This window comes from Microtus pennsylvanicus, chromosome X, assembly GCF_037038515.1.
Source record: "Microtus pennsylvanicus isolate mMicPen1 chromosome X, mMicPen1.hap1, whole genome shotgun sequence".
In the NCBI taxonomy this organism is placed as follows: Eukaryota; Metazoa; Chordata; class Mammalia; order Rodentia; family Cricetidae; genus Microtus; species Microtus pennsylvanicus.
Window position 1 is genome coordinate 134,081,530 of NC_134601.1, and position 13,342 is coordinate 134,094,871.

The 13,342-nt window shown below is 37.3% G+C and overlaps 1 protein-coding gene across 1 annotated transcript in view; it reads left to right on the top strand.

The window, feature by feature from the left end:
• The window catches only part of Lancl3 (LanC like family member 3), a 97,333-nt gene extending 85,003 nt beyond the window's left edge, over window positions 1–12,330 (top strand). The window contains exons 3-5 of the mRNA XM_075957402.1: window positions 2,395–2,592; window positions 8,756–8,963; window positions 11,746–12,330. Coding sequence (XP_075813517.1) covers window positions 2,395–2,592; window positions 8,756–8,963; window positions 11,746–11,905 — 566 coding nt within the window. The 3' untranslated portion in view covers window positions 11,906–12,330. The remainder of the gene's footprint in view (window positions 1–2,394; window positions 2,593–8,755; window positions 8,964–11,745) is intronic.
• The last annotated feature ends 1,012 nt before the right edge of the window (window positions 12,331–13,342 follow it).

Below are 13,342 nucleotides of genomic sequence, written 5' to 3' on the forward strand. Positions count from 1 at the left end.
TATGCACATTCAGGCTAGGGATTCATTCATTTAGCTCTGTGATCCTTGGACCTTTGCCACGAGGCTACATTTAATGAGGTTATCTGAATGAATGGCCAAATGGCTAATGAGCAACATTAGTGTGAGCTTTTTCAAAGAAGTCTTGCATTCTTTTCTAAGTCTTTGTAGGATCAGACCTTGAAACAGGATTTGAGTATAAAAATCTTATTTGAAATGTGATCCTAGAAAGCATTGCTAGGGGAGTGGAGGAATGAGACAAGGAAGAGGAAGAATTTCTTTGTGATATAATGAGCAGTTCTAGGTAGCACAGGCTCTGTGTTAGACTTTTGAGCTGCTTTGACAAAAGGCCTGCTGTAACAACTTAAAGGAGGGGACATTTCAGAAGGTACATTCTATTGTCACTTGACTGAACTCATTCTGGGCCCATAATAGGGAAGAACATCATGGGAGCAGAACCATATAGCAGCAGTTACTCCTCTTGTGCTAGATGAAAATCAGGGAGAGGGAAGGAAGAAGACTGTCAAAGATATATACTAAGCAATGTGCTTCTTCTAGATAAGCTTCATATTCCAACAGTTCTACAATATCCCAAAATAGCGCCACTCACTGGAGCACAAGCATTTACTGTATGGCAAATATTTCATAATCAAACTGGAATAGGCTCATTTTCCCTGGAGACTCTTAAAAGACATATAGGACATGCCTCATAATTGTCTTACCCAGTCTGAGAAGTTCAGATATGTATCTATGCATTTCCTGCTGTATTGGTTGGCTGCTCCAGGGGTGTTAATTCTGTATGTGTTGAGCATATTCCTGTGGCCAGAGAAGAACTCAGGCAAAATAAGAACTATTTAAGGTAGAGAGTTTGGAGAGAATAGATGTACCTGAGTGGAAAGTTTGCCAGCATAGGAGCAGTGTCTTTTACAGTTCTTTCATTAATAGTATTTTTTAAAGATAAATTGACATTCTGGACATTGATATACATACTACATACCACATTTATGATAAATATGGAAATACTTTCCTGAAAACTCAAGCTTCCTTTTAATAATTATTACCATATATAATATGCAATATGTTTTAATGTAAGACTAAACAATATGCATCATATATATTCTAAGCTGTATATGTTATATAATATGTGAATATTTATATGACTATTGTTTATTTGTATAAATAATGAAGCACTAATAAAGGAACTGGCTTAAAGGATTATAAGGCTGAAAAATCCAGACCTAAAAAGGTCAATATTGTAAGATTCAGGCTGAGTCTAAGTCCCCAGGGAGAAGGCAAATGCCTAAGCTGGAGAATTATTTCTTAGTGTTTTTCTTCCATTCAGGCCTTGATTAGTGGGTGAGGACTACAAACATTAGCAAGGGAAATCTTTAATCATTTTTATAGGTTCAACTTTTTTTTTTAAGGTAGGGTTTCTCTGTGTCACAGCCCTGGCTGTCCTGGAACTGTTTTTGTAGACCAGGCTGGTCTTGAACTCACTGAGATCTGCCTTCCTCTGCCTCCCGAGAGCTGGGATTAAAGGTGTGCACCACCACCGCCCGATGCCAGGTTCAACTTTTATTATTGTCTCTACAAGCACTCAAAAAGACGTACCTAGAAATAATGTTCAACAAAATCTCTGGGTACCATCTTGCCCAGTTCAGTTGCCACATAGGCTCACTTATGCTCCTGCTGCAATCTACTATATAGAGTGCTTCACTTATATTCTAAACATTTTTTTCAAATAAGATTCACTTTCTGAACTGAATGAGGAGAGGTCTCTTCAAGAGTATAGGCAAACTCATATTCATCTTTGTGTCTCCGTGGTGAGATAACGTCCAAAACACAAGTATTCATTGTGAAGACTTCAATGAATTCATGCCAAGAGAAAGGGCTTTTTTTTTCTCTTTTGTTTACTCATCTATCTTTAGCATCTAAAGATCTAAAGCATCTGGTGCATAGTAGATGCTTAATACTTATATTTTAAATAGATTGATGGATTATTAAGATATCAAGACCAAATTGATCTTAAGCATTTTGGGAATATTTTTATAAGATCAAATTTTTTATAAAGAGCTTAACAGTTTTAGTTAGGGTTTGTGGACCATATGGTTTCAGTCACAAATTCAAGTCTGCTGTACGATGCAAAGGAAGCAGAGAACAAAGTGCAAATGGCTATGTTCTAATAAAACTTTATTTACAAAAGTAATGAGTGAGCCAGATTTGGGCTGCAAGCTATACTTTTCTGCTGGTTTAGGTTTTAGCAACTCAATTGTTATAGTACTATATGTGCTTTTAAATAATATTTTAATGTAAAACAAATCTCACAATTTTCTTTTCACTAGATCAAACTACCTCGCCTCGCTTGATGGATAAATGATACTTGCTTTGTCCACACAGGGGCAGCTCATGGCCTGTCATCCATTCTGCAGATGCTTCTTTCTTACCACGAGCATCTCAAGCCTTCAGATCGGGAGCTGGTGTGGCAGAGTGTGGATTTCCTCATGGAACAGGAACAGAATTGCAACTGGCCACCTGAGCTGGGAGAAACGATCGAGAGAGAGAATGAACTGGTCCACTGGTGCCACGGTGCTCCAGGTCTCGCATACACTGTTGTCTGAGAACAGAAACAGGGCCGCCTTTCACTGAGCTTACACAGAGGGAGGTTCATTTTTCTGACATCTGAGGGTATTTCTCATCCTGGGCCATAGCTATCAAGCTGAAATTTTTGAAAACGAAAATAATATCTTGATCTTTAAAGGATTTCTGAAAATCATTCCACAGGTTGAAAAAAATACAGCTCTCTATCCACAGTGTTAAACAAGCACTCCCTCAAAATGTAATGTGAGTCACATATGTAGTCTGAACTATTAGGGTATTTGAGTGGTAGAGCGAGTGATGAGTATGTTCAGCGTTCTGAGTTTGAGTCCCAGAATATATGCACAAAAAGAATCAGTAGCCACATGTTCAAAAGCAAAAAAGAAATGGGCAGAATTAATTTTAATAATATGTAACCCAAATATTATTTTAGTAGGAAACAAATTTAAAAATAGATATGACTGGGCTAGGGACTAAAGGCACTGCTGGTAGAATGTTTGCCTGGAACACAGAGGACCTGGGTTCAATCCAGAGCACTAAAAATAATGTTAGTGTACATTCTTTCAGACATTGAAATCCTTAAAATTTCCTGTTGATTTTAAAGTTACGTAACATTATAATCAAATGCTGCATTTTAGAGTCTTTTTAGCTACATTGGAAAGTGCACATCCACAGCCTGATCACTTACATGGTGGCCTCTGTCATGCCTAGGAGCCTCACAGCTTGTAAATCTCTAATCCTAGGATCTATCACAACCCAGTGAATTACAACGTATATTTGACCAGTATCCTTATGAAACTTGTGTTAATCTTTAAGTTTCAGATGCATGGCTTTGAAATTCTTGGTCAACTGAGTATATCCAGTAATAATTAATAAAATGTCTAATGAAATAACAACCCATCCCCCAATGAATTCTGAAATTGAGCCTTGAAACCAGAAAAACTTCATTATTCTATCCCACGTTTTACAAATCCCATTATACAACTAACTAGCCTTTTGAAGAAGGAATAATTTAAAAGAAGTTAAATTCAAACAAATAAATTCGGTTAATTGGCAAGGAGACTGGAATTATCAAATAATACAGTTATTAAGTTTGTTTTTGACAATTGCATGTGTATATAATGCTTTTATAATCTCCCCTTCCAAAATATTTTGATTATGAATGAATTTAGTTTACCAGGTTGTGCTTCAAACAGAAGAGCACAACTTTAAATTGCATTTGATTTATTTTTGTCTTGTTACCCGATTTTTATTGCCTCCCTTCTCCCTGTAATTAATGTTCTTTAATCAAATTAGAGTTCTGTTTTATCCTTGATACAGTTTGAATAATATGTCACTGTCTACTGTCATATTTTCTTTGCCTGCCACATTTAACTATGGAAGGAATGGCAAATTGTGTATTTTAAAAGTACCAAGACATAGTACATTATGTTCGGGCTAGCTGCTGTCAGGTATAATTTGTGCCCATTACTCTTGCTTTGACCTTTTTGGGGAGAAAAAAACACAGCAGTTATTTCCCATTCTGGAAATCATGTTTCTTGTTATACTCAATACTTCTATTTCTCCTTCCCCTTAATCATTCTCAGCGGTGGTCTCTGGATATTCTCCAAGCATCCCAGGATTCCTAAATTCTGGAGATGTCCCAAATTAAATATAGACTATTTTAAAGGGATTCAGTATGCTAGTAAAAGCCCTTAATAGAGTAGAAAGAAATCTACTAAAATGAGTGGGTGAGCCTGTTGAAGTAGGTGTTTAAATGACTGTTATTGTACCCTTTCTGAAAACCAAATGCCATATGTTTCAGCAGGTCATGGATAGGATTCATGACATTGGAGACTTTATTTACCCTCCTGTAACATTCACTCTAAGTGTTTTAAGAAGAGTAACATAAATATATTGCTTCAAATCAAAACTAAGTCCATGTAGTCACCAGAGTATGAAAAAGAAACCGATTAACTAATTAAATAAGGTCGTTATTTCTGCTTACTTCAGCCCTCACCTAATAGTGATTATAAAACTGGTCATTGCAAGTCAGAGACAGTCAAGATCTCACTGAAGCTGACTACAAGAAATTTCTCTCCAAATTCAACAGGAAATGGCCTAGAAAAAAATAATTTTATTTATTTGAGAAAAATTTTGAGAACAGATTTGTGAACAGCACAGATGGTTTGGGATGACAGACCATTCCTATGATTAAAAATCTGCCAGAGATAATCTATAGTGTGGAACTTCATTAATGCTACCTTATTCACACCTTAGCTTCCTATGGGCTTTCTTTCAGCTTACCTCTACAAGTGACTACCCTAGATATTAGGTATGAAATACATAACTAGTTCTTGACTATAGATGAGCAACCCTGGGGTCTAATTGTAACTCTAACAAGTGACCTTGAAAAAAAAATCTTTTTTTTAAAAAAAAAATCTGAAATGAGTATGCTGAAGTGGAGTAGTGAATCTCAGTATTTTTGTCATCATTGACACATCTTCACATCTGGACCTTTGCCATTCCTAAGGGAAGTATCTCAGATGCTTTTATAAATACCTACAGTGATATGTAGCTTTGTGTTCTTAAATTCAATAAAGTATTGCAGGAAGACTCATGTGATCCCTTCATAACCTTGATGACTCTGAAATACAGGATGGAAGTCATTTGCAGAATCATTAAAACAAATGCTGTGGCTAAAATAACCTTCCTGGCTGCATCAGGTTACAGCATTGCTTTGGTAACACTGACAGTGCACTTCCTTTATTCTGTGTGAAACACAGGTGTGAGTACTTTTGAAATTTCATTCCACAAAGGCTCTTGGGTAGGTGACTTTGAATAAAGAGCAAAGCTCCTGGAGCACAGATTGGTAGCTAAGTTTGTAATGACTCAACAAAATTACACATCCTAGCATGAACCTGGGTGGTGATGCTCCAGTATGTTGAAGTAGTGTATTCTATCTGTCACAAGTCTCTGAAGACCCCACATTTCAAAGATTTCGTCTCCCCAAACCATCTTTATTAAGTTGTGATTTAATTTCCTGGTTGTATTTGGCAAAGTCATCTACCATCACTGACTTCTGTTTTATATCATTGAAGACTAATTAGTGGTCGTAGGAAAGAGCTGTGCTAATTCCCATCACAGTCAAAGAAACATGACATCCTTTCCTTTAAGAATCAGAAGCGTTAGGATGGTTTCCATTAGGTCAGAGTAGGTGCTAACAAATTTAGAATATGTTCAAGGCCCTACTCTGTCCAGAGCCCTAGGATCCATAGCTTTTTTTTTTTTAACTATCCGGGGCTAATGCTTGATATAGCAATTGAAATCATCTCAGTCTATCTTCTTTTATACATCTCTGCTCTGCTTCTAGTGCCAGCTTCCACTAAAGCAGTGGTGCTCAACCTTTCTAATGCTACAACCCTTTGATACAGTTTCACACGTTGTGGTGACCTCTCCTAAAGCTACAACCCTTTGATACAATTGCGCACATTGTGGTGATCCCAACCATAAACTTATTCTCATTGCTACTTCATAACTGTCATTTTGAAATGGTTATGAGGGGTAATCCAAATATCTGATATGCAGGGTATCTGATATGAAATCCCTGTGAAAGGGTTTGAGGCTCACAGTTTGAGAACCACTGTGCAAGGGTGCTAAATGAGGTATTGCAGGGACAACAGACATTTGTGGAACTATTTGGTAGCAAAGCACCACACCAGATGAGGAGAAAAGAAAAGGAATATGATAAAAATTCCTGCCCCTTTAGTGGTTTGCCTTAGAGCAGGGGAGGCAGACATGGAAACAGATAGTTTAAATTTGGTTATGTATAAGTGCTACATTATATATAGTGTGAGATAGGATCCAAGAAGAGAGATTTCTCATGCTGCCTCCAGATTCAGTGAAGGCTTCCTAAAGAAAGTGATTTCTGAGTTGAGTTGTGCCAGGAAAAACAGGAGGCTTCTTCCAAGAATAACAGGCACTCAGTAGCATTGGAGCACTGCAGGTAGTCTGGTTTTATGAAAGTCAGAAACTTCAGTCCAGGAATGAAGAAGCAGCTAGCGGACAGAGCAGGATGTTGTTCATGAAGGGCTTTCTGTATCATGCTATGGTGCCTGTATAATAGGGAACCCTTTGGCTTTTCCTTGGCTAAACCACTTTCCACCTAACACACTCTTTTCTGTGTGTCTGGAAGCAGGCTGTACTCTCAAGGGAACCTACTAGGCCAAGGGTTGTTGGACAAAGAAGCTAAGAAAAGCCAGAGAAATGGCTTTCATGGAGACTGGCTTTACTCTGTCTGATTCTGAGGGATGCTAATAGGCACAAGATCCACTGAAAGTTTGGTTCTGTGTTCAGGCAAGGGAGTAGTAGACTTTTGTATTCCATGATAGCTCCAGAGGGCTGAGTATTTGATACAATTTTCTGTTTGCCTGTGGGGCAATCTCTAAAGGCAGGAATCCAGGACGTACGTTAGCAGCCAGCTGTTAAAAGAATTCAGGCGTGGTCTGCTTCCTGATAAGATAAAGGGAAGCTGAGTCAGTTACCTCATTGATTACTGCTCATCATCCAGAACTCAATTATAAGATGATAGTCTAGTAGGCCTTTCCCACCAGCAGGGACTCTTCCTGTGTGTTTCCATAACTATATTTGTTGTTACATAGCCTAGTTTGCACCTCCAGATTAAGCTATAAAATCCATTAAAGACAGAGGCCTTTTTTATTGATTTTCATTGAGCTGTACATTTTCTCTGCTCCCCTCCCTGCCACTCCCCTCCCCTTCTACCCTCTCCCATGGTCTGAATGCTCCCAATTTACTCAGGAGATCTTGTCTTTTTCTACTTCGCATGTAGATTAGATCCACATATGTCTCTCTTAGGGTCCTCATTGTCTAGGTTCAGACAGAGGCCTTTTAAAATCAGCGTCTGCCATATAGTTTATGCTCAGTTAGTCTAAACAGTCACTATGTCCTATGAAATTATTCTTCTGCAAATTTCATCTCCATTTTTCCGCTAACGAAGCTAGCTCGGAGCTCTTCTGTCTTTCTTTAGGTGTTTCCTCATAATACTATGTACGAACAATCACATTGTTATTCAAAAATCAAAACCAACCAGTTCATAATAAAAGACTTCTAGTAGTTCCCTATCACCCACAGTATACAGTCTAAAATGCCTAACAAAACTATCTTACCATCCAGAATCTGAACTCATTCTTACTCTTTTACCATCCTGGTCCCTTGGTTAGGATGCTGCCACCCTGACTTGTGGTTTAAACTTAGATGTCTTGAACCTCTTAGCCTCTGTGATCTTTGGTGCCTAATATGTTTTCCCTGCCTCGTCTTGGGCCTGGCGTTTCTTATGTAGCCTACAAACCCCAGAAAATGCCAGCTTCCATCCAAGGCCTCCCCTGACTGTTTCCATCAGGATAGTTTTCACTTGTCTGATCTCTAGTTTTGCTGACAGCAGCATGGGCCCATGCCTTATTTTAGTCACAGTGTCTACCTAAATTTTAGTGGGTGAGCCCATCAAGACATTTATTCTATTCAAGGCCATTGTTTCCACTTTAAAAATATAATTTTGGAGGGTGCTAGGCACAAATCCCAGTGCCTCACACTCGCTAGGCAAGCTTTCTACCATTGTGCTAGTCTCTTAGCCCTTTCCTGCCTTCTGGCAAGGAGGAAAGTAGGCTATGTAGGAGCTGGAGTCATCTTGGATTATTAATTTCACTTTGTACTGGCCGACCTTGCAACTTGGGAAAAATAATTTCAATTAATAGTTGTCATGTCTCTTGTTTCTGCTCTTGCTTCTGTACTGGCAAGTTTTGAAAGAATGTTTGTTTCCGTGGAACATGAAATATGGGAAGGGCTAACCTCAAAGCCGGAGTAGACATCTTATTGAGGTTGTTTGATTGCACTGTTATTCCTGGAAAGGCTCCTAGCTTTGCTCTTAAGCAAACGGGTATTGTTATAAATATATAAACATTGCAAATTCTGAACTTCTATGGGATAATGGGTCATATTAGTTGATGTGTTTTAGAAGTCTTCTCTTTGGAAATGTAGCTAGGAATGTAAAAACAAAAGACACTGGGTGTTAGGATATGTGGAGATTCAGGAGGTGTACACCTTTGAGAAGTATGTTATGAGAAGAAGTCCTGAAAGTCACCTCTTATTGTCATTGATGTTTTTACAGGAATTGCTTATCTGTTTGCCAAAGCTTATCTTGTTTCCAAGAAACCACAGTACCTGGATACATGCATACGCTGTGGGGAGCTAACATGGCAGAAAGGCCTACTGAAGAAGGGGCCAGGGATTTGCCATGGTGTAGCCGGCAGTGCCTATGTCTTCCTTCTGCTGTACCGTCTTACAGGAAACTCCAAATACATCTACCGTGCTCAAAGGTCAGCTGTTTTCATGCACATATTCTTACAAATCCCTTTTGCCCTTGAGACAAGATCTCCCGTGTCTTAGGCTGGTCTTAAATTCACCATATAGTGATCAATGACCTTGAATTCCTGACTCTTTAGTTTTCCAGGTTCTAAACTTACAGATGTACACTACCACACCATTTTATGAGGTGCTAAGGATTAAAACCAGAGCTTCGTATGTGCTAGACAAATACTCTACCCACTGAGCTACATTCTGAGTTCTAATTTTTGAAATCTTAATCTAATTGATTTTCTAAGCAGGTAATATAGTTACCTGGTTTCAAATGTGTAAAAAAAAGGAGCATAGCATAACAATCATCCCCCCCTCCCCAGCCATTTAATTGACTTCCCTGGAGATATTGTCTGGTGTGTCTTCCCAAGTTGTTGTCTGCAAATATGGGAATATATATCAAATTTTGTTTTTCTTATACAAATGATAGTGCCTTGTTATCTTGTTGATTATGCTATATGAATACATAAAGGGCCTTGTCTAACATTTTTGTTAGTCTTACTAAAACAAGAATATTTGACTCCAGTTTCCAATAATTTCATTATAAACAGTGCTACCTTTTACCCTGTATGAATAGATTATTCTTTCCTGCCTTCTGTGTAGGAGGGAAGTTGCCTATGCAGGAGGCAGAGTCATCATGGGTTACTAATTTCTTACACTGTGAACCTCCAGACCTTGCAACTAAAGGGAAATAATTTCTAATTCCTAATTTCTATTAATAGTTACCATGTCTCTTGTTTCTTCTCTTGCTTCTGTAGTGGATATTACCTTTGTTTTGTTAGCAAGTAAATTCCTAAATTAGCCTCTGTAGTTTATTCCCTGAAGCGTTGATACATATGGAAACCAGATGTAGAGCAGACAGCATTGTTTTGAATAGAAATAACTTCATACTGATTAACTGTATACGCTGTGCCAGAAAGACTATGAAGAGACTATAAATAAACTGGTAGGAAACTGAGCAGTCCCTTTGAAGGCATGTGCAAGCTGTCTGTGTAGGTCCTCAAAAGAGGTCTTGGTGTTCTGGGTGGCACTTATGTCTGATAAGTTAGGAGGCTTTTCAGCCACACCCCCCCATATGATTTGATTCTCTTGTATCTGAGTTGTCACTTAGTCGAGGCCAAAGAATAGTCCCTCATAGTTGTGAGAATCCTTTTGAAGGGATATACCCAGAATCATATTGGTTATGTGAAATAGTGCCCATTTCTCAGGTGTGTTGGCTGGTTTAAATAAGTTAACACATGAAAATTATTTTATTTTTAAAAATTTTAAAACTTTATTATAAAAAATTTGCAAATAAATACAAGAAAATCATTTTAAATAATGCCTGGAATATATAACTTCTATGTAAAGATTAACTTTTGTTATTACTAAATTTGAGTTTTATCATTTCTAAGTTTTATCTTTGCATATATATACATTACTCATTTCTGAAAATGGTATCAATAGTAAAATGAAAACTGTTGTGTCAAAAATGTACTCACTGTTCCCCAAATCAAATTAACCAATTTTCTCAATAATTCTCAGTTAAAATGGGAGCCTGAATGGTAATTATAGAACTAAAAAGAATGGACAATATTGGCTACAGTACATATAAAAACCTAATGGTTCTATAAAAGACACTGAGCTAAGAAAACCTCATCATTTATAAATTATTACTTCTAAATAATAATTTATAAATTTATTTATATGTAATTATACATATTGAGCTAATTCTTAATATTAATAATTCTTTGCTGTTTAGAAGTGCAAACTCTTATTTAAATGACTGCATATTTAAGAAAACAGTTGATAGAAAATCAGTAACAAGTGGAATTGCAATTTATTTCCTCATTTATTTTAAGCTGCCTGCAATAGTTTCAATGGCCCACAAAAGATCTAATGAGTAATTACACTTGATAGGACTCCTGTGGTGGCTGTAATAATCTAAATTTATGACAGTACAAACTCTCAGGCCTCACCAGCATCAGAATTGGAGATTATTTTTGTTGATGATGACAAAGGAATAAGATAGTTAAAAACCATGATATTGGTGAGAGCATTGGAAAGGCTGGAGACTACTATACAATGTTGTTTAGTTAATTTAAATAAGAAAATGGAAGTCAAAGAAAAATGTTTTTCACCAAAATTTTAGAGATCAGTGACTTATTTTAAAGGCAAATTGTCTTAAGAGCAATGCCTCATCGTTGAATTTACTATTTGATGGCACCATTATGAAAAGTTGCTTGCATTCTCCCATTCATCTTCATCCTTTGTTGCCCAAAGCAGATTGTGTAAAATCCTCACATTTATTTTCAGCCTCTGTGCTCTGTCACATATAAATGAGACCGAGTTCAGAAATAATATGCTTCCAGAAACACAAATATTTAGATTTTTAAAAAAGGAACAGTGATATATAAGTTTGCTTTGGTTCAAGATAAACAAAAGTAGGATGATTTATGTGACTTTTTCACTTATAATTATTGGACAGTGGAAGGAATAGAATCTCAGAAGATACCAATGTGCTTTGATTAGCAGCTCCTAAAAATAGTTGGATTTGTTTGGCAACAAACTCTGTTGCAAAACACAAAGACTTATATAACTGATCTTTTTTTTTCTCTAGAGAATGGAGTTTTCTCAAATTAATTACATAATTCTGAAAACAACCTGACACTAAAACTTTAACTTCACAAAAGAAGAAGAGCATCCTGTAGCAGGTCACATGGACACAGTCATATTAAATCTGTTCGTGTTTTCTTCTTCTCTTAGGTTTGCACAATTCTTGTTCACTGAAGAATTCAAAGCTGGTTCACGGGTCCTTGAAAGCATATATAGCTTGTATGAAGGCTTCTCTGGCACGGTTTGCTTTCTCATTGATTTGCTACAGCCCAATCAGGCTGAATTCCCTCTCTTCAGCGTCTTTGTTTAAAGGTTCCATCTCCCATTGCATCCTGGCAGAAGTCCCCTGAGATTTCCTGGGCCTCCTCTAGGCAGTTTCCCACATAATCCACATCCAATGGCATCACAACTATGAGCCATCACATTGCTGCCAGAAGGATGAGCTCAGCCTGATGAAGCAGCGTGATACCAGACTGGAGAGACAGCCTGCCAAGCAAAGATGCCACAACTCATCTAAAAATCACAGATTTGATGTTTCAGGGGAGAGATGTAAAACCGAAGATCAAGAGAAAGCGAAAGGAAAATAATGTTTTCCAGTTCATGACACTGAAGGCAAAAGTGAACTGGAGATGATGGGGTTAGACTGGCAGCCCTTTGAAAACTGGAGAGCAAATTTGACCATCTGTCTATACCCTCCACCCTTAAATTCAGAAGTGAAGACAATCTTAATAATCTAAAATATATAAAATAATTTTGCCCTCTTAAAAACTGTTAGCAGGGATCAAGTGTCATGATGAAGGACATGAAAAGAAACCCTTGATTGTCCTAGGCCTTTGCTTGCTGAAGTTCATGACTTTTTTTTGAGTGGAGATATTTGAATATGTATGTGGGTATTTTTTAAATCACTATCATGGGCACTTTAAAAACATCATATCATAACTTATTTTAAACACTGAAATTTCAAGCTTCCTTAGGTCTTAGAATATCTCTTTCCCTAGTTTTGTTTTCTTTCCTAGAGCTCAGAATAGTGAGATTCCGGGCAGGAAGGAGTGTAATTTTAGTGGCAGCCTAAGCTTAGTAGCTTAGGGGTGTGGCTTGCTTAGCATGCACGAGGCCCTAGTTCCATGCCTAGTACCATAAACAAACAAAAAAGAAGACAGGAAAATTCTTATCTAGCAAATAAGTGTTGTTGTCATGTGTTTGTCTCAACTTAAAGTGTGACCTGTATATTGTATATGTTAGTAATTCTTCAAATGCCTTCATCTTTGTAATCTCTATGAAGCTATTAGACTGTAAAATATGCTCTTGGTGAAAATCACTCATCTCAAAGATCAGGGTAACTACCACAAAGGTAAGTCATTTCCGTATTTCATAGACTACCATGAAAGACATGGGATGAGGAAAATAGAAGTGTTTATCGAATGAATGTTGTTCTAGTTTATCCTATTAGATTAAGAGCGGAATGACCTCCCTGGCTGGTCACCTTACCTTGCAAAACAAAGGACATGCTAGAGCTTTACTATCATACCAGTTGATTCTAGTTATCATATTAAGTTTACTTTTGCTAATAACAAAGGTTATAAAAATACTTCAAGCCAATAGTGGATTGCTGAACACTAATAGAAGCAACTGTCACTTCCATACAGAGAATATGAGTTTACCACAGTTTTGGTATTTAACCACTGAAGTTCAAACATCATATTAAAGAAAACTGTTATGCTGTATAAGATGTCATTGTTTCAATAGT